The following is a 20,990-nucleotide window of genomic DNA, read 5'->3' as shown; positions in this document are numbered from 1 at the left end:
CTTTTGCAGACATGGGCCAGAGACCGAGCAATCGCACATGGGCAGGGCCCAGAGTGCTCCCACTATCCATAAAGCATGCCTGCATATCCACATACCTGCAGGAAACTTTTGACAATCTGAAGGGCTGGTTTCAGGACCGTTTCTTCCCAGTCAGCAAGCTCCTTAATCTCCAGCCCGTACACAGGGGGCACGTTGGATCCTGGGCCTGTAATACACAGAAGGCATCAGAGCGTAAGGTGCAATGCAGTGTGGACTATGCACTAGTGCATGGGAACTGAGCTGCAACAGCAAGTCCTGGCATGCAGGAGATCTGCTTTACAGCTGGAGCAGCCTTATGACAAGGAATCAAAGCCAGAGTCGCAACTCAACACAAATGTAGCCGCATCAGAGATAGTTGTACACTGTTTTCTTGGGCATAGTTTGCTACATGCCTTGGCTCACCATGACACTAAGACTCAAAGGGTTTTGGTTACTATGCATAAATGAGGAAGCAAAAGAAAACTTTTTGCCCGCTTTTCAGGGAGCTTTGGCAAACGTGGATTTGTGACATGCAACCCCTCCCAAATGATGGGGGCCTAAGGAAGCGTTAGGGCTTTGCCGGCCGCATCGTTTTTTTTGTGCATGGCTTCAACATGCCCAGGCTCACCATGCAGGGAGTAATTTCCAGACATACGCCCTTTGCGCAGAGAACACCTCTCCAGGTAGCTCTCCTCTTGGTGCTGCGTCCTATCAGATACAGTGGAGTCCGATGATTCTATCCCCCACCCTCGTCCCAACTTATCTACCCGACTTGGCTTCTCGCTACCACTATTGAATGCATTATCATACTCCCATTTTGTCTCTGACAGGCAAAGCGTGTCGAAGCCATAAGCTATGGCAGGAGGCGCTACACAAATGCAAGATAACATGACAGAGTTAACACAGATTGAGCCAGAGTCTGAGCTGTGCCTAGCATATAACTAAGGCTTCCAGTTTTTACTAATTTTTACAGAAATACAGACTGAAATCAATATACTTGGTCTTTATGTATACAAATGGAGAAAAAAAAGCAGGTCTGTTTGGTTCTCCATGATGTCACTCGTACATCGCAGGGCAATCACATTGCAGATTGGCAGCATGGAGAGTGTAAAAGGTGCATAAAAATAGCGTTAACGTTCTTCAAATTGCTGACAGTATATATTTCTAGGCAGCAGCAGTCACAGGAGCAACCGGTTGTCATGGAAATAATTTGGGCTAGCATTTCTTTCCTATATGGCAGCATGTGTGCTTTACTAAATGCATTATTTAATAAAAAATAAAAGACGGAAATGGCAGAAAAATAAATACCATAAAACGGAAAACCTTACATGTAACTCACAATATGAGCTGGGTCTGCATTGTACAAGGTGGAATGAAGCGGAGTCCCGACAACGCAGACAGCAACCTGAAAAGGAGAACCAATCGGTGGGGCTGTGCAAACAATTGTTTTGAGGATGTAACACGCATACTATGCTCAGCCATGATATGGACTGACCATTATGCTATAGCTTCTGTGCATGGAACCTGTCGAGGAGCGGTGCAGACTGTTCCTCACACCACTTCCTGCACCAGCAGCAATAGGTAGAAATTGATGGGTGTATGCACCCCAGACCACTTGCCCTCATGGCCACACATGGGTCCTGCCGAGATGGGCCATGTAGTACAAGCGGGGTCTTGAGCTTGAACCAATGTGGCACGTCAGAATTAGGAGACGGGCAATGAGACATTTTGAGTATCTCTTTATTGGAACCCATACGTTTCTCTGCCCTACTTCATAGGGAAATAAAATTAGAGTGCTCGTCAGGATGTCCTACAAAACAAGCAAAGTCTGCCATCCAGAAACCAGTTCAAGCCTAACTTCTGTCCCCTACAAGCAAACAAACAAAAAGCTGAACTTTAACAAACATTGCCTAATCAAAATAATGGTGGCTGGTTCATGACTCCCACCCAGATGTCCATTTAGCATTTTCATGGTGCCTATACAGCAGAAAGTGTTTCCACAAGATTAAGGGGGGTACAAGTCTTGCCGTCCCATTCTGGATTAGTTGAAGAGGGTGGCGGAAGTAAAGAGGCAGATTAAGGAAGCGGCTGCTGCAGTCGTCCAGTCTGGAAAAAACCAGAGCTTTGGAGACATTGAGTTTCTGGGGGAAGGTGAGGGAAGGATGAATGCCTTGGAGGTGGTGAAGCTGATAGTGGGCCTTCCGGGCAAGGAAGGCGATATGAGGAGCGAAGGAGAGGGAGCAGTCAAAGAGGACACCCTGGTTTTTTGCCACACAAGAGAGTGATGGGAGGGAGCCCAAGGAGGGCGGCCAGAGAGCAGGGGCGAAGTCCGGGTTCCAATGAGAAGGATCTTGGTCTTACTGGTGTTAAGACAAATCATTAGCAGCAGACCATACCTGAAAATAGTATCTGGTCTTTCCATCTAAAGCCATACCATAGAAAAGTATTCATTGAATTGCCTTTCCATCGCAAAGCATATTCATTGCATATTTTTCGATGGTTAATTTTGATGCATAGGTTTAGTGTTAGGGTTGGTGCTAGGGTTAGATTTACGGTTAGATTAAGGGTTGGGTTAGGGCTAGGCCTAGGGTTGGGGCTGGGGATAGGGGATAGGGTTGGGGCTCAATTAAGGCTAGGGTTAATTTCACTATTGGACAGCTCCATGTAACGTTTTAATGTAGAAAATGAAAGCATCGAAATGCTATCTTTTACATTCAAAAAGTACATATCCAAGTGGACCAAGTGGCTGGCTGTTTGGCTGGCGACTGTGCTTTGCTGATTACAGCCGCTCCAGCGAGTGCCGTCGGCGAGAGGAAGACGTTGTTTATTTCATTTGTGGAAACGTGTGCCTTTAACTGAGCCCACCTTGAAGCCCCGCCCCTCGTCCCGACAGCCTACATCAGGTCCCGTGCCTGCGCTCCCAAGTGGACCAAGTGGCTGGCTGTTTGGCTGGCGACTTTACTTTGCTGATTACAGCCGCTCCAGCGAGTGCCATCGGCGACAGGAAGACGCCGTTTATTTCATTTGTGGAAACCTGTGCCTGTGAGTGGTGTTCAGGAGCTCTTGCCTGCGCTCTCATTGTGGACATTACGTTTGGTTTACGTTTGGTTGCGTTGCTTACGCTTCTTTTTCTATCTTCTCTAGTTAACTGAGCCCGCCTTCAAGCCCCGCCCCCTTCTCCCGACAGCCTACATCAGGTCCCATGGCTGCGCACCCGCGCGCGCACCCAAGTGGACCAAGTGGCTGGCTGCTTGGCTGTTCGGCTGGCGGCGGCTGCGGTGCTGTTGTGTGTTGTCTTTATTTATTCATCTCTGTTAATAGGGGAGCCGCTACTTTGTGGCTTCAAGTGTAACTATGAGGAAACTTAAAATACCGCTGGTGCGTAAAGAAGCGGGCGCTGACTTTTTTTCAGCAGTGTGCACAAGACGTGCTAGTCTTGCCCCTGCTGCTGCCTTACCCTTGCCTGAAGTTAACGATGAGGAGGTTGAATTGTTGCAGTGTGCACAAGAGTGCTCCCTGTTGGGTAAACAGAATGGGGAGACCATAGACTCCTCTCAACCATTATTTGGGGATGAGGAGATTGTCTAATATTATGGGTGATAAAACCATGGCTTTGGGTTCTGGCATTGACTCTTGAGCTGCAGATACCTGATAATGACAACGGTTTTCCTAGTGATTTTAATTATGACAATTTGTTGGATCTATCTAATCAATTTCCGAGCCATGCTCTGAAATCCGCTACAAGTATGCCTGACACATCGGCATCTGATTTCTCTATGATGAGTCTTTTTAATCGGCTCATGCTTACTGAATTGCGGAATCAAACGAAATCTATTGGGGATTTAGTCTCTGAAATATCTTTGCTCCCAGGTAAATTATCTGATTCATTGAGTAAAATTATGACGGTAAGGCTGGATCACAATTTCAGGCCGAATGTTGTTAGCTCTGGTCCTACAAAGTCTCTCTCTGTTCAGTCAGCAGATGAGATTATTGTTATACCTGCTACTCAGGATTCTGCTGTGGGGATCGGGATGGGTAGTACCAAGTCCGATTCCGCGGATAAAGTTCCATCTGAACAGGTGGGGAAAGTTCCCGGAAATATAGAGGAGCCGGGTGTGAATGATTCTAAACTCTCTAAAAGACAAGGGAAAAAGTTGGCCAAATTGAAGAAAAAAAATAATAATGGTAATAAACAAGGAGGGCAGATAAGGTCTTCTAGAGAAAAAAATTGCAAAGCAATAAGTCTGTAGGAATGAAAGACCAACCTTTAAAAAAAAGAGGTATTGATCAATTCACACAGAGTTCCTATTTTGAAGGGGACCATCTACTCTGATATTCTGAAAAAGAAAAACCATCGAGATCTATATGAGATTTTTAATGCTGCCTTGCCATATGGATCCTCGGTGGAATCACAAAGTCCTCTAGAGGGCGAAGATATTATTCTGGCTAACGAAAAAGGGTCTGTCATGCTTGAAACAAAGACTAGTAAGGAAGGTGTACTCAGCCATGAGGCCGTCCCAATGAGGAATCATGTAGGTATTTCGGTTAATACTGGAATGGGTAGTCAGGATTGGAAAATCGTATCGGGTAAAACATCCAACGAAAAATACTGAAGCAAAAAAAAGAGAAACTGCTGTAAAACCTGAAAAGTCTGTTAGACATGTCTCCAATATGAGTAATGAGAGGGATACCAAACAGACTGAATAATGAGGCCGTCTATGAATCCATAATAAAAACACTCAAGGAAAAACACTCTAAAGATCTGTCTAATATGTTGGCAGGACATTCACTGGGTACGAATGATGTTGGAAGCTACGAGGAATACTGTGCTGATCGGGGTGAGGGGAGGTCTGGAATGATTAATCCCAGTGTTCAAGAAAAGAGTATCGAACAGCCACTGGATTACCGGATGCTTGACCTTAAAGAACCCGTAAGGCCGGAGCTACCGGGGCTTGTTCTAACAACACTTTTTAATGACCCTAATATGCCCTCACTAAATAGGCCATTCATACTATCATTATGGGGTCAAAGTCTAGATCTTAGCTTGATCACTTCTGCCGACATTGATTTAGTTGACTACATACATAAACAACATCTCGATTACGTTCGTCTAGTTATTCCATCACCTTTGGTTAGAAACCTTCTCCTAAAAGAGGGAGAACAGCTTCAACGAAGAGGCTATGACATCTTTGAATACGTATATACTCAACCATTGGTAAAACAGTCGCTTTTAACTAATAGTGGTCAAGTGAAGGGATTGTACCCTAATAACGTGGTGGGGGGACCTGTGCCTGTAACTGAGAAGTCGGATACACAAGATTGGAAGTAGCTTGCCCTGACCCTACGTGAATCTATTGATACTCTTAAAAAACTGGCGAAGCCCCTCTAGTAACCGAAAAAATAATCTTGTAAAATACTAAGTTGGAATTCGCGAGGATCTTCCCATCTGCTGCACAATTCCAGCCTTATGAATGATCTAGCCCGGTATGAGTTTGTCTGCATTCAAGAAACCTGGTCTACGGTTCACCTATGCTGGGAGGGTTTCACGGTCTCTTCACTAACCGCAAAAGGGGGCAGGCGTGGTAGACCTAAAGGTGGTCTTATAACGGCAATGAAAAATGTCATTGACCACGAATCATATAATCACGGGTGAATGGGCTTTTTCGGACCACTTTTTAGTGGTGGGTTACATACTAAAGTTTAACGCTGTGGACACTGCATTTCTGTTAGTGAATATATATTGGAACCAGGCAGATTACTCTGATAATCAATTAAGGTTGGAACTGTGGAATTTGGGTTCATTATTTGAAACCTGGTTGGTTGCTAATCCTGGGGGACACATTGTTATTGTTGGCGACCTAAATGCTGATATTCCCGTTGATTCTCCTCTTGGTGACCTGTATACTGGTAACTATGAGACCGTATTACCAGTAGTTGATAACCCCAAGGGTCGAGGTAGAATTTGGTCGCATTTTATTGAGATTTGGGGATTGGTAGTTGTGGCTAATCCTCTTCCTACTTGGAAAGCGCGAGGTTACAAATCCACTATTGATTACATTATTTGTTTGGTGGGTGTGTTCAACTGTACTGGAAGGCTGGACATCATTGATACTAATCTCAGTGACCACTGTATGCTCTCTTGAATTGGACACTGTGGGTCACTTAAAATCAAAAATGTATAATCATCCCTTGGAAATTAATCATGCGGGGAATAGAATCAAATGGACTGAAAAAAACACTTCATTCACTGCCACCATGATTAAAGATTATGAGACCTTTTCTGAAACAACGGGTCGATACATATTCGGCTGTTCAATTTACAGACTATATTATTAGTTCTCTTAGAAAAATTGAGGATTCCTTTGGCAAGAAGAATACAGGTAATAATTTTAAGACCTATTATTTTGATGGGGCAGTGAAGGACAGGAAGTGTCGGATGAGGAAAGAGATCAGACAGGCTTGGAAAGCGTGGTATGATATTACTGATACTGTGGCCATGGTAAAGAAAATAAAGCAAAAATATAAAAATTGGTCTATCCAACATCGTATGGTTAAATATCAGAGGGATGGTGAAATTATGTTAAACTCCCTACGAGGACATAACTCCAGCAATTTCTGGAACTTTTAACAACCTTGAGAAACCTCAGAAAGAGACACTTCTCAATCCTATTAACAAATCTACTTGGCTGGGACATTTTGCCGATTTATATCACACTAAAAATCATGATGTAAAAGATGCATTGAATTGTGGATCCCAATGGCTCTTGAATTTTAGCACGAAGGACATTGTTGACTTAATATCTAAATCTAAAAATTCGGGTGCGCGTGGGCCGAACAGCCTTTCCAATAAAATTTTCAAACGTGAACCTCTGATATGGGCAAAAATACTCTCTAGTTTGTTCAATAATATACTATTGACCAGAGTTCTTCCTCTGTCATGGAGGGTTTCTATTATTATCCCAATCTTTAAGAAGGGTTCCCGTCAATGTCCCCTAAGATATAGGCCAATTGCCATTTCAGATCCAGAATCTAAATTGTTTGCTTCAGTTGTATTGAAGGAAATTCACAAGTGGATGCTTGAAGGAAAAAATCTCGATATTAGACAAATCGGTTTTAGAAAAAATATGGGAACCGAATTTGGAGGGACGATACTTAGCTGCCTGCGAGCTGAAGCAATGAAGAAGGGTGCTTTACCTATCTTTGTTGCGTCCATGGACTTAAGCTCTGCTTTTGATTTGGGGGACAGGATGACCCTTTGGCAGAAACTGAGAACATTAAATATGCCTCCAATTCTGTTGGATATAGTCAGGGCTATATACTCAGATACAGAAATAAGGGTAAGATTGGATGCTGAGGGTACTCTTTCGAATGCACTGACTGTATACAATGGTCTGCGTCAGGGCTGTAGGCTGGCACCTACAATATTCAACTTTTACGTGAGTGGTGCGAATACCGCCCTGTCGAATAAAGGTCTCGTAGCTCCCAAAATACGGAACATCCGTTTAGCATGGCCCGCTTATGCTGATGATTTCCTCCTTATCGATAACACAAAGATCGGTCTTCAAAGATTGCTTAAAGCTTTTGAAGAATTTATTTCTTCCTTACTGCTGAAGATTAACTCGGCTAAAACTGTGATAGTTCGTTTGGGTAACAGAAATAAGAAGTTGGATTCGCTTACCTGGTCATGTAGTAACTCCCGTCTTAGAGCCCAGCCTGTGTTTAAATACTTAGGTTTTGCTACATCAGGGTCCAATTTAAGATCAGTATTTAGAACTCAACTTAGATTCAAGGCGGACATTGCAATACGTCAAATGAGAGTAATCAAATCCAGATATGGCAGATTTACAATGAGTCCTCAGAGAATTCTACACGAAAAAGGTCATCCCTAGATTAATCTATGGGGCGAAATTACAGTCTCTTAAATATGAGGGGGATTGGACCTCCACTGAGAGTTACATTTGGAAATCTGTTTTGTATTTTTTACCTAAATCAATTCCTTTTGAGTTAATTCTGTATGAATTTGGTCTAAACTCTTTATTGGCTTACGTAACTTGGAAAAGACTAAAGCTGTGGAGGAAAAGCATGTCTAGTGAAACAAATACACTCTACTGTTGTGTAGGTCAGGACATTGGTAACCCTTTTATACAAAGAGATGAATGCCGAAACTACAAAGACTCTGAAATTTCTAGGTATGTCAGTAACCTCCCTCAAGAATAAACCTACACGGGTGAAAGAAAGTGTGATGGGGTTTGATTGGTTACATACAAAAAATAAAATCTTGGACTCTAAACTCTATCAAGTATGTGCTTTGAATAAATGGTTGCCAGTTATGGAACAGTATTTATCCAAATATCCTAGTAAACTAATAAGAAATGATTTTATGCGTTTTAGATTTAATGTCATTGCTACAAACCAGGTTAATTCCATTAGATTGACCGTGAAAGGGTCCTGGACCTGGTGTAGATTCTGCTGTGTAGAGGGGACGGTTGAGAATCTACAACATATCTTGCTGGTGTGTCCGGCATTCAAGGCCAAAAGACCTCTATACTTCAGTCAATATGTATCTAATACGGCTAATGTGGATAGAGATTTTATCTGGTATAGAATGCTCCACTGTAGTAAAGGCAATTTAAATATTAGGGTTGCAACGTTTTTGAGAAATGTTTGTGATCTCTTTTAAAAGGTATCGACTGTATTTAACGGGAGAGAATGTTAATCTTATTTGGTGACTTTTTCTGCTGTTTTTTTCCTCTGAAATTTGTCCATTTTTTTCTTGATTGAATTTGGACTTGTTCTTTTGTATTTGATTCTGTATTTCTTCTTTTGTGATTGGTACTTATTTTGTGTCAAACTTGTGTAAATACGTTTGATAAAGTGTGTTTAATATTTTGTAAGGTTTATATAAACCATAACAAATAAATAAATACATTTAAAAAAAATATCCATTCGATGGAAAAGTTTCAACGATATGTACTTTTAATGAAAAAGATAAAAAGTAGATGCTTTTATTTTCGATGCATCTTTTTCAAAGCATTGGCATTTCGATGTATTGTTTTCAATGCAATGACTATAAACCCTGAAAAGCAGTTAGACAATTGGGAATAGGAGAGGAAGAAGAGAAGGGAAGCTTAAAAGAGCTGAGTGTCATCCGCATTGCACAAAGTGAGAACAGAAGGTGGAGAGTGTGCGCAAGAGGGGCAGGGTAAATGTCAAAAAGCAACAGTGAGGATTGAGATCAGAGGGACGCTGCAGGTGGAGATTGAGGTAGAAAAAAGAAAAGGGCCCGGTTGAATCTAGGAAGGCCGAATCGAAAGGTAAGAGGTCAGCCAAGCCAGTGCCAGGTCGGGGATGCCCAAAGTATCACAGTCGATTCAAGAGTGTCAAAGGCAGAGGACAGATCAAAGAGGATGAGAACAGGAGGAGTGTTGGAGTCTAGGTTTGAAAGCAAGTCTTCACATGGGTTCAGGAGAGCAGTTTCCATGCCTCTAGCTGCTCTGAATCCAGACTGGTGGTTGTGGAGACAACCAACAGATTCAGTGTGATGGATTAGTTGGGAGATTACCAATTTCTCCAAGAGTTTGCCCAAGAAGGGGGTAGTGGAGATAGGGCAGTAGTTAGCTGGGCAGGAAGGGTCCGCATACAGCTTTTTTAGTAGGTGGTGCACAAGAGGAAATGGAAAGGAGCCAGTGGCAAAGAAGTGATTGCAGAACTCAGCCAGAGAGGGAGCGAGGGTGGCAATATGGTCCTTGATAGTTCTACAGGAGCAGGAACGCACCTGTTTGGAGGAGACTTTCATAGAGCAAACAGTTTTTGTGACCTCATCAGGTGCTATTGGTGAGAAGGAGGAGAGTAGGGGGGATGGGCAGAGACGGGGCAAGGGATGCCGAAGTGCAGGAGGGGGAGGGAGAGGAGGAAAGTGAGGACAGGATGTCCTGAGTTTTGGCTATGCTATAGGAGGCCAAAGACATGCACAGGGCCGGGGAAGGAAGAGGAGAAGTAGAGACTGCAGTGGGATTGGCAAGTTCCTTGCAGATTTTTAAAAGTTCAGACCTGTTCTTGGTGGCCCCTGAGATACGGGCTTGAATATGAGCCCGCTTCTTGGACCCGATAGACAGACTGCAATGCCTTTGGAGCAGGCAACAGGCCACTTTGTCAGAGGATGTAAGAGAAGCCAGCCACATCCATTCCACAACCCTGCACTTGCTCTTCAGGGAGGCTAGGTCTGAATCGTACCAACTATTGCACTTAGGGGCAGGCTTCATGCAGATCCTCATTGCAGGGGAAATGAAGTGAAGGGTGTTGGAGGTGGAGGTGAAGGTTAACAAGGACTGAGTCAGAGTGAGATTCAATAGGGGGGAATAAAAGGCGACAAAGGCAGCTACTGACTCTCGCTTCATTGGTTGGATGAAATATAAGTAATTTATAATGTGCCTGTACACAAGTGGTTCTAGGTGCAACAAGACAAGGAAGGGAAGACAGAGGGAGGACAAAAACGATTTTACTAAGTCTTGTGTCATTCAGAGGGTGTCCAGATAACCAGTTAGCGCAGCAGACAGGAGCATCAGCAGGGGAGAGAAAGTAGAAGCAAAAATGGTTGCTCCTGGATCCTTAGGTGGTCCTGCTCAAGTTTGAGGGAGGCTGTTCCAGAGGGAGGCCCCAGCCAAGGACAGATCTACCACCAAATCTCGGACCCTCAGAGTTGGAGGTGGATGAGCGTAGGGCTCGAGAAGGAAGATGCTTAGTAAGAGTTTGATGTAGTGTGGTCCCCAGTCCCAGAAAGCCTTGTGGACGATGCAGACGATCTTGTACTTGATCCTTGCAGCCACCAGGAGCCAGTGGAGAGTTCATGGCTGGAGATACACAATCCCTGGTATACAAGTCTTGCAATCCTGTTCTGGATTAGTTGCAAATGGTGAAGAGTAGAGGCAGGCAGATTTAGAAAGAGGCTGTTGCAGTAGTTCAGCCTAGGGAGAACCAGGGCTCCGGAAGCAGGGAGCTTCTGAGGGAAGTGAGAAAAGGAAGAATACCTCTGAGGTGGCGGAGCTGGTAGTGGGGTTTCTTAGAGATGTACGATGTGAGGAAAGAAGGAGGGTGGAGTCGAAGATGACCCCAAGGTTTTTTGCCTTGCAGGATTGTGCGGGTAGAGGGCCCAGGGTGGGCGAAAGAAATGTCAACCAGGCTAGGGCCTGACCTATGATGCCCAGGTTGTCACAGACGATTTATCAGGATGGTGTGGTTGACTATCGAAAGCAGAGGATTGGTCAAGGATAATGAGGACAGAAGGAAGGTTAGAGTCGAGATTAGAGAGCAAGTCACGGGTGTTCAGGAGAGCAGTTTCCGTGCTTCTGGCTGCTCTAAAGCCAGACTGGTAGTCATGGAGACATCCAACAAATTCAGTATGAGTGTAAGTCGGGAAATGACCAGCTTTTCCAGGAGTTTGGCTAGGAAAGGAGTGATCAAGGTCAGGCGGTACTTTACCAGAGAGGAAGGATCGGCAGAGGGCTTAAGGAGGGGGTGGACAACGGAATGCTTAACGGGGGAGGGAGGAAGGTTCCAGGTGCGAAAGAATGATGGCAGATATCGGCCAAAACTGGAGCGAGAGTGTCGATGTGGTCCTTGATGGTTCTGGAGAAGCAGGGGAGCACTTGCTTGGACGAGACTTTCATAGATCAGACTTGCCTAGAAATATTGCCAGGAGTGAACACAGGAAATGAGGAGGAGAGACGGCCGAAGAGGGGCCAGGAGTGGTAGAGGAAGAGGCAAGAGGACAGGATGTCCTGAGTTTTAGTGGTGAAGTGAGATGCCAGTGCTGTGTAAAAGGTCTGGGAGGGAACAGGAGAGGTGGAGACTGCAGCAGGATTGGCCAGCTCCTTGCAGATTTTGAAAAGGTTGGCTGTGTTAGAGGCCACAGAGACGCAGGCATGGATGTAAGCTCTCTTCTTGGACAGAGTGTATTGCCTTTGGAGCAGGCGGCAGGCCAGTTTGTCATGGGAGGAGCCTGATGCCCTCCACTTCCTCTCAGCCACCCTACACTTACGTTTAAGTGTGGCGAGGTTGAAATCATACCAAGAGTTGCGCTTAGATGTGGGATTCAAATGGATCATGTTGGGGGCAAGGCCATCAAGAGTGTTAGGGATAGAGAGATGCAGGTTGGAGAGGGCTGTGACAGAGTCTGAGTCAGCCACAGGTGTAGGAGGAGGAGAGAAAGCCTCCACGGACACATGCTTCATGGGCCAGATGACCAAGGTGTGTGGCAGTGCCGAGGACGGCTTTACCTGGGGGACAGGTGAGAAAGAGGGCAAAGAGCGCGCGAGAAAGAGGTGTTAAGGAGAATTCTCAGAAATGTGCCAATTCCTCTACCTTAGAGACCCCCAGCACCTTTGCTGGATTTTGAGGACTCATGTTTTACCTGGAGAAGTGAGGCCTCCCTCCCCCCACCCCCACTCGCTCATGTATTTTTCCTATGATTTGAACAATGTTTCTTTTGGTTGTGGAGTCTGAAAAACTCCATAGGCATCTTTTACATTGTGTATTGCAGCACCTTCAGTGCAGTGGCACATGGAAGTCTTTCAGATTTCCCCAAAAGTTTAAATACCTTCTATAGGTGAAACTTACTGTTACCAAGAGCAGTAAAGTCAAATTGACTACTTACATTAGTAACTTTCTAGACCCAGCACACACTATCTTACAAAAGGGTGCTTGAGGGGTTACTTGGTATCCCCTTTGTCTAGTTTCTCAAGTAACATTTTTATGTTACCCTTTCCTCGATGAATGGCTGGTGGCAGTGGTTTACGTTTAACTACTGTGGTGTGCTTTTACCGCGAGCTGCGTTCGCAGTTGCAGCAAAGCACCCAAGGGTGTCATTTTTGTCAAAATGGCACCAGTCTTTTTTCGCCATTTCTTTGGGGAAAGGTCCTTCTTGAGATTTACTCTGCACGCCAAACCAGGTTTGGTCTCTTAATTTTGCCTTTGGCGCGGTTCACGAGTGAAGCCCGCCTCTGGCTCCAGAGTGCCTGGCAGGGGCAGGCAGTGAGAGGTGCCCGCGCTTAATCCCCTTGGTTACAGGAATGCACCCAAAAGGTGATTGGCCGGCTGGCTGTCCGGCAAGGACAGCCACCTTGCTGTTTGACTGGCACCTAGGCTGGAATGAATGGGAGAAACCTGCATAAAAGGTGAAGCTTTTTGGCTTGGAAGGCAGAGTCGACCACTGAACGAAGGAATCCGAAGAACTTGGAAGAGACGCCTGCTGCAACTCCTGGACCGTTGGTTTGCCTGGTGAAGTCCTGCTGCTGTCCTGAAGCTCCAAATTCACCTCGACTAAAGTAGCCCTACAAGGACGACATCTCCCCTTGAGTTGGTGTGAACAAACTCCAAAGTGAACTCGTCTAGACATTCTCTCTGAGCTAGCTGTGCTTTCTTGCTGCTACAGGAACCGAAGTGCCAGGGAGAGCAACACCAGATTCATAGTGAATCACTTAAGTTGGCCAAGAGCTCCAGGAAAAGCCTCTGGACTCCCAGGAAGGACTGACCGAGCCTGAGCCACGTCAAGAGAGTGCTGGATCCCAGAAGCAAGGAAAGTCCATCTCGACAGCCAAGAACCGCTGTGGTGCCATTTGCGGTAGATGCGAGGTGCTGAAACCATGAAGTGCCAATGAATAGAGGTTGGTCCTTTTCTGTTGCCGATCGTCCAGTGCAGGAGTCCTCTAGACGTCCTCACTCTTGTCCCCATGACGGAGGCCCAGGAACAGAGGATCTGCAGAGCTGCACAGGAACAGAAGCCAGCTGAAACCATTTCTTCAAACCAAAGGTACTGTACAGTCTAAGAGAACTTACCTCTTGTGTAGCCTCACTTGTTCTCAGTTGAGACTTCTCTTGGTTGCTTCTGTAGAGTTGCTTGCAGCTTATTTACCTCACAAGCCTAAACAGCTTGTGGCCCAACTTTGATTTCTTCTTTTCTACAAAGAGTTCTAAAACATTGTACAAGACTTCTACCTACCTCTAAGAAGTGCTTCAGCTCACCTAACACTGGCCTGGCCTGGCTTCCTGAATGACTCTTCTTCCCTCTGACTTTAGGTTTGGTCTTCCTTTCAGGAGGGGTTAACATACTTTGCATTGGCGGGTTTCTGAAAGTACTTACCTGCTTCAGAATAGTTGTGTGATCTCTTGCTTTATTCCAATAACCCTTTTCTTTGACGCGCATCTCAGTATTGCTCTAAATGCAACAGTGATATATTAAAGTCCACTAGCTATTTAAGTCACCTCAGGGTGTAGGAAGTGTGTGCGCCATCCCAAATGGGTATTTGCTGATTGAGAGAAACTAGTGTATTTCGGAGTGTATTTGTGTGTTACTATTAGATTGCTCTCTTCTGAAGAAGGCTTATTCTAACTGACTGTTAAATTGTTTAATCAAGAAACCTTGAGTAGAAGTGTTTATTTGGATACTTGTCACCGCGAATCTCTGTGCAACTCCCCTACAGCTCACATTGACCCCTCTTGAGATAAGCCTGGCTGTTCAATCACGCTACCAACCTGTGTAGTAGACTATACCAAAGGTTGGGATCCTTTTGCCAGGAGGCCAAGGTTGTTGTAGCGCACCCAATGGGTACTACTGCAAATCTTGCCTAACAAGCAGGGAAAGAGCGCGCAGAAGAGGTCAGCCAACTCAGAGGAAGAGGGCGACCTGGCCAGGTTGCCTGTAGATGGTGGCCACAGTAAAAGAGGCCAGAGGAGCTAGAGAACCTACAGACGAGGCATTCAAAGGAGGAGTAGGCCTGCATAGGAATGACAGAATCAGGGACCCACTCCGGCTACTCCACCTCTGGACAGTTGGTTCTAGGTTCGGAGAGTATCTTGTAGCCATCAGGGAGGAGAGAGTCAAAACTCGTAAGAGCTGGCCGTGAACCATGTCTCAGTGAGACCGAGGACATCCAGATCAAGTTCTTTGAGGAGTCAGCCGATGTCAGAGGAGTGTGTAGCAGGAGAAGGAAGTTAAGACGCGGGAAGCGTCTATCGAAAAGGAGGCTGAGGGCTCTGGACCAAGACGGTGCCATTCATATAGACATATAGACATTAATGATGGTCTTGGAGGAGTGGAAGGGGGCCAGTAGCACCTCCCATCGAGTGCCGCCATTAATGGGAGAGAGAACAAAGACCATATGGGGAGTGTGGGGGGGTGAAGGGGGTCCATAGGTCTGAAGAGGTAATGACGGAGGATGTCAGTGAGGGTCGGTCTGGAGGAAGCACTGGAGTAGGCATCAGCGATAGGAAGGCCTGGGTTGGAAACCAGGATGTCCCTTTGAGCTTCTTCCTACCACACTTAGTGAGAGGGATAGGATATAGAATATCAATTAGATAAGATCTGGGAGAGAGCAAAAGTGGAAGCAGCCCAAGTAGGAGGAGTGTGGGGTTGGGGGGGGGGGGGGGGGTTGGGCTTGAAGAAATCACACTAGGAGGCACACAAAGGGGGAAAGCACATGACAGGTACAATGAGCACAGTACTCGTATTTAGGGTGACTGGGCCTAAAGAGAAGTAGAAACCACTCGGGGGAGAAAAGGGGGGACAAGAGTGGGAGGAGAAATGCAAATACAGTACAAACACGTACAATAGTAATTCCTGCAAGACCTAGAGGGCTAAGAAGAGAAATGCAAACAATGCAACAAATATACAATAGTCACAGCTGGGGAATGAGGGGGGTGGTGAGAGGGAAGGAAGAGGAGGGAGAAAGGACCAAAGTAGCATGGGGAAAGAGCACATGGAGACCAGCATAAAATGGAAGGACGCACAAGACCAGGAAAAGCGGAGCCTGAGTTGCGGTAGGAAGCGCACATGGAGAAGGGGACGGACGCGCATGGTCGGAGACTTGTGTGGAGTGCAGCAGTGGCTACTGTCCCTCCCCGCACATTCTTACCTTATCATCGCCACCAAACCCCTGCGCCGAACAACACTGCGGCCTTGTCCTGCGAGGGCTTTGCTGCAGAAGGTCCGATTATCGTTTTTTTAAGGATGCGTGTGTGCAACGTATTACTGGTCGACAGGCAGCGTCTCCTGCGCACCTGAGTCGAACAACACTGGGGCCCTGTCCTGCAAGGGCTTAGTAGGCTGGCAGTGCAGGGAGAGGCTTAGCCGGGGCGCACAGGAGCTCCAGCGAGGAGAGGCGAGAATGATCAGACCAAGAGAGGTGCACTGAGTGTTCGAGAGAGGTCAGCTGAGATGAGGGCATCTAGAATGTGCCCAGCTGAATGAGTCCAGACAGAAGGAAGAATGGCGAGGGAAATTAAATCACAGAGTCTGCAGAAGGACTAAGGACGCATCAGGAGAGTCAAGATGAATATTGACGCCTCCATGGAGGAGAACCTTAAAGGTGTAAGACGGGAGTGAAGAGCTGAGGTCGGCCCACTCCGATTGGAAGAGGTAGACCGGCCCAGGGATCCTGTAGATAGTAGCGAGTGTGATCCATGGTAGGGGCAAAGCTTGCAGACAAGACTGCAATGAATAAAGGAGGAGTAGGATTGAATGGGTGTGATGGAGGCAGGGATCCATCCAAGGAAGACAAGTGCCACTCCGCCTCCAGGCCGGAGAGGATCTTGAGCCCTCAGGAAGACGAGTGTCAAGAGCAGCAGTGACAGAGCTGGCATTGAGCCATGGGGTCGGTGAGCGCAATGACATCTAGGTCAAAGTCTTTGAGGAGGCGACGGATGTCAGGAGTGTGACAGCAGAGCAAGAATTGAGGGTAGTTGGTTGCCACCTTTAAAGGTTTTCCGAGGAGGAGTACTGGGAGGATGTACCACCGCTGGAGAAGTGGCAGGAGAAGGGAGGAAGTTAAAGAGAGATGGAAGACGCCTGTCGAGAAGGAGGAGGTTGGGCTGAGAGCCCTGGGCCATGATAGTGCAATTCAATAGACATTCATGATGAACCTGGATGATGGGAAGTGTGCCCAGAGCACCTCCCACCTGTTTCCATCATTAATGAGAGTGAAGTAGAGAAAGGGGAGAGGACAGAAACCATATGAGGTTTCAGCCTAGATTTAAACTTCAAAAAGCAGGTGGCACTAGTTTCCCTGTCCTGGCAACTAAACTCTGGGATACCCTTCCGAATGCAATTAGAGCTGAACCTTCCTTCCATTCCTTTAAGAACAAAACTAAAGGGTGGCTCTTAGCACAAAACGCATAAGATATTTGACGATATACTACGGATACGGTCAATCTACCACTAATCTCTCGCACCCCAATGCATAGCTCCTGTGCATATTACCTTCTGTACTACTCTGTTCATATCTTTGTTCTTAAACAAGTCTTGTATATCCTTTTTGCCTGTACATGCTTTGTATTTTATCTTGTATATATTCTTGTCATACAGTAGCTCTACCCACATGTCTGTAAATTGGTAGAGCCACCTAATTCTTTCTTGTATGTAATTGTAACTTTACCTCCTAAGATATGCGTCCAGATGCCTTTGGACCCGGGGTGCTCTATATAAACAAAATACAAATACAAAATACAAATAGGTCCATAGAGGGAATGACAAAGAATGTCAGTGATAGTCTGAGTGAAGAGAGCACCGACATGGGTGTCAGCAATGGGCAGAACTGAGTTTGAGACCAGGAGACCCTTCTTAAGCTTTTAACTGGCATGGGAATTCCCCCCCCTGTGCCAAGGCCTTTTTTGGTGATTTTGGTATTTCACCATTCAATGCCCTCTAACGTTTTCTGTTTCATTATCCCCTTAAGTGCCAAGGACGATGCATCTCATCAATGACAACAGGGAGGTCATCATAAGGACGAGATACCTCGCCCATGGCGATTAAGGGGTTAAAACTTTTCTTTCCAGGCTTTGAAGGGGGGGGTGGGTAATAGAATAGCAGTTAGACTAGATCGGGGAGATGGAGAGCACCAATGGGAGGGTGGAGGAGGGGGGGGTGGACAGGAGGATGCTAGGGAGGGAGAGAGAGCTGCACAGTGCATGAAAGAACCCACCAAGCAGCCAAGCAGGAACAGATGGAGCTGTTACCTTAAACAAGATTCTAGCAAGGGCGGCAAGAAACCTAGGTTTGAAGTTCTGCATACATGATAAATGCCAGTATTTAAGCAGGGAAACAGGTTTTAAATGCACACAGCTATGAAGTTCTAAGAGCAGTGAAAATGCAGCAATACAAAGGGCAAATACTTCGATACACCCAGATTTGAGGTTCAGCAAACAGAAATTCCAGCATTTAAGCAGGGAAACAAGCTTTAGACCAGCATAGCTTGAGGTTCAGCAAACAAATGCCAGCATTTAAGCAGGGAAACAAGCTTTAGACCAGCATAGCATAAGGCACAGAATTGTGAGCAACAGGATTGGATATTCAAGATTACAGACAGCATCTAGTGTTTAAGCAAAAACCGGCAGAATATATATATAGCCACGAAAAGCATCATGCAAATTAGGCCTGCAGAATCAGAAACATCAAGAAATGGTTTTTCATTTTTGTTGAATTTCTTTTTTTTTTTTTTTTAGAAGTCAAGGTGCAACTTTATATAAAGCCGGTCGATTTGGAACAGGCAGGTTAACACTCAATGGAGGTGGGAAGCAACCGTGTAATTGGAGCAAGCAGTTGGGAGCAGACCGGTGAGTAGGTGGATGACCAGGCTGGGTGGAGAGAGTGGACAAGTAAACTCAGCCAATGAGCACAGCTCATGAAGGGTGTGTGGCGCCCCTTAGGCAGGCGAGAACGAGAAGAGGTTTAGTCATGGGGTAAAGGGGCTGCACTGGATGTTGTCTGATAGGTCCATCGGGATACGAGTTGGGCTCATGGCTATGGGCAGGGTAAGCAAGAAGACACGCAAGGACACTGTGGGGACCCAGCCACAGTGGAGGCCGCCACCAGAAGTGGGGGTGCCACTCGTGAAAATTTATATTGCGTGGCCACATGGGGGTTTGGGGACACGTGATCATGGGACTTTACCCCATAAACAGAAAAAAGGGTTTCTTGCCCCATTGGACAGTTCAAGTAACAACACCAAATGTCTCAAACTTACCCTCCTCAAGATGCATCAGTCTTTGGTTAGTCTCACCATCAGTCTCTGGGTCTACACTTCCATCCTTGGGAAACCCATAGTTGGTAAGTCCACCCCGGGAACTCTCCTTAGGCTCCTCACCAAGGAATCGAATGGTACTTTCTCCAGTTATCTACCCTCCGCCCCCCCCCGTTCTGGGGTACGTCCCACCCCTCCCTCACTCCCCCACCCTGGAGTCTGGTTTCCAGGTACCCCCCCCCCCCCCCCCTCCGCCTGAGCCCTGTGGTCCGGTTTCTCTCATCCAGACTTGGGGTTCAAGTTGGTCTTGCCTCCCAACTCCCAGTTACCTGGAGAAACCACGCAACTTCTGTCTCAGTGCAGTGCTCCTCCAGGAAGGTGTTCAGGTAGGCATATGCGGCTTCTCCCATCCAGTTTCTTCCCGGTGTTCGGCGACTGACTAAGCTGGTGCTCCATTCTCACGGCCTTCTGCAGGGCTTGGGCATCAGATCATCGCTGCCCAGCTAGTCTGCCACTCAGGCGGTTCCCACTGCTTGACCGTCTCCTGCAGGGTCGCTGAGCATTCTGTGAGACAGAAGAGTGCCGCTTCTTCCTGCCACACCTCGCAGGAGGTCTACCCTCCATTGCAGAAGTGCAGGCTACTCTCCTCCTCTTCTCACGTGCTGATTGGATCTTTATCCTCCACACAGCTACGGGGTGGGCCTAACCCCAGCCCGCCCTTCTGAGATGTAGATGGTGTCTGGAAACTGAGAAACCATACAAGCCAATTGGGCAGGAAGTTGCAGGTTATTCTACAGGTTAACTCCCATATAACCAACAAAATGAATATGCTAGACACAAAGAGGGAGGATAACAAATATGCTGGTTTAGGGATTGCTGGTCAGTGGGAACCCGCTTTCCCCGTCCCCTAGGGGGTGTTGAGCTAAGCCGGCTCACCTCCCGCATTCCATAGGGGTTGGTTCCCCACTTGGGGGGAGGGGATGAATTCCATGGATGCATCACACCAGACTAATACTTTCAAGAACTAGTAGAAGGGGTGGCAGATGGGGGAGGACAAAGTCAAAAGATGTGGGTAAGGGCTATAGCGCCCATCAACCACTCCATCTCCAGACTGAGTCACTCCATTCCTGAGCCACCATGTTCACAGCTGTGCGCTCCGAGCATTTCAGCCATGGGGCATCCACACTAGTCACAGTAGTAGTGCTTGGGCGTGGGCTTCCCAGCATTTCCTGGCCGTAGGTAGAGCCTTTTGCAATCCTTAAAGACACAATGAATATCCAATATGTTAATGTGCTTCACCTGGTCCTGCCTTTCAAGATTACAGCATCACTCCCAAATATCCTCAAACCACACGAGAGAAGCTACATGGTCCACTCAAAGGACCCAGGATGCCCAAATTAAGGAACAACTCTCACACAGAGAGGTGGAAGAAGCTGCCAGGGATGTCCTTGAAGGTCGGCTAGTGCAGCATCGTGCACCGCAGGTCACAGGACTGTTAATCAAATCCCCCACCTGTCCCTCCTGGGACAGATCTGGGAGGCACCATGGATTACAAGAGCTTGGTACGGGCTTGAGGAAGGGGCGTTTGATGTAATGTCGCTATTCTAGTTAGGGTTCTCCCCTCAGACAGGCCCTTTCCAGCACTGGTGAAACCCCTTGCCTTGCTCTCCCCCTCCCCCACTCCCCAAATGAACTGCAACTTGAAAAGCTAAAACTGCAGCCAATCGTTGAAATGGTGGTGGTCACTTTCTTCTTTGCACCCCCCCCCTTTCTATTATATGCCCTCTCTGAACTGTGCCCACCCTTCCTAAACGAGGTTCTACTTTATTTTTTTTAATTGAAGCACCCACCCTGCTCTATATTGTCTGCCCGAATGGCCAACGACTATCCTAAATAGTATCACTCATGTGCCACGCTGCTCACTGTAAACGGTTTCTCCAGTTCCATGCCAATGAACACCGC

General features: G+C 46.6%; 1 protein-coding gene across 2 annotated transcripts in view; it reads right to left on the bottom strand.

Moving 5' to 3' along the window:
* The window catches only part of TRIT1 (tRNA isopentenyltransferase 1), a 240,935-nt gene that overhangs the window by 9,017 nt on the left and 210,928 nt on the right, over positions 1 to 20,990 (bottom strand). For both annotated transcript variants that reach the window (XM_069622400.1, XM_069622401.1), the window contains exon 9: positions 96 to 205. In XM_069622400.1, coding sequence (XP_069478501.1) covers positions 96 to 205 — 110 coding nt within the window. The remainder of the gene's footprint in view (positions 1 to 95; positions 206 to 20,990) is intronic.

This window comes from Ambystoma mexicanum, chromosome 11, assembly GCF_040938575.1.
Source record: "Ambystoma mexicanum isolate Mex_15411 chromosome 11, UKY_AmexF1_1, whole genome shotgun sequence".
NCBI classification, from domain to species: Eukaryota; Metazoa; Chordata; class Amphibia; order Caudata; family Ambystomatidae; genus Ambystoma; species Ambystoma mexicanum.
Note: the sequence above shows the minus strand (reverse complement) of the source record. Positions and strands in the feature narration are given on the sequence as shown.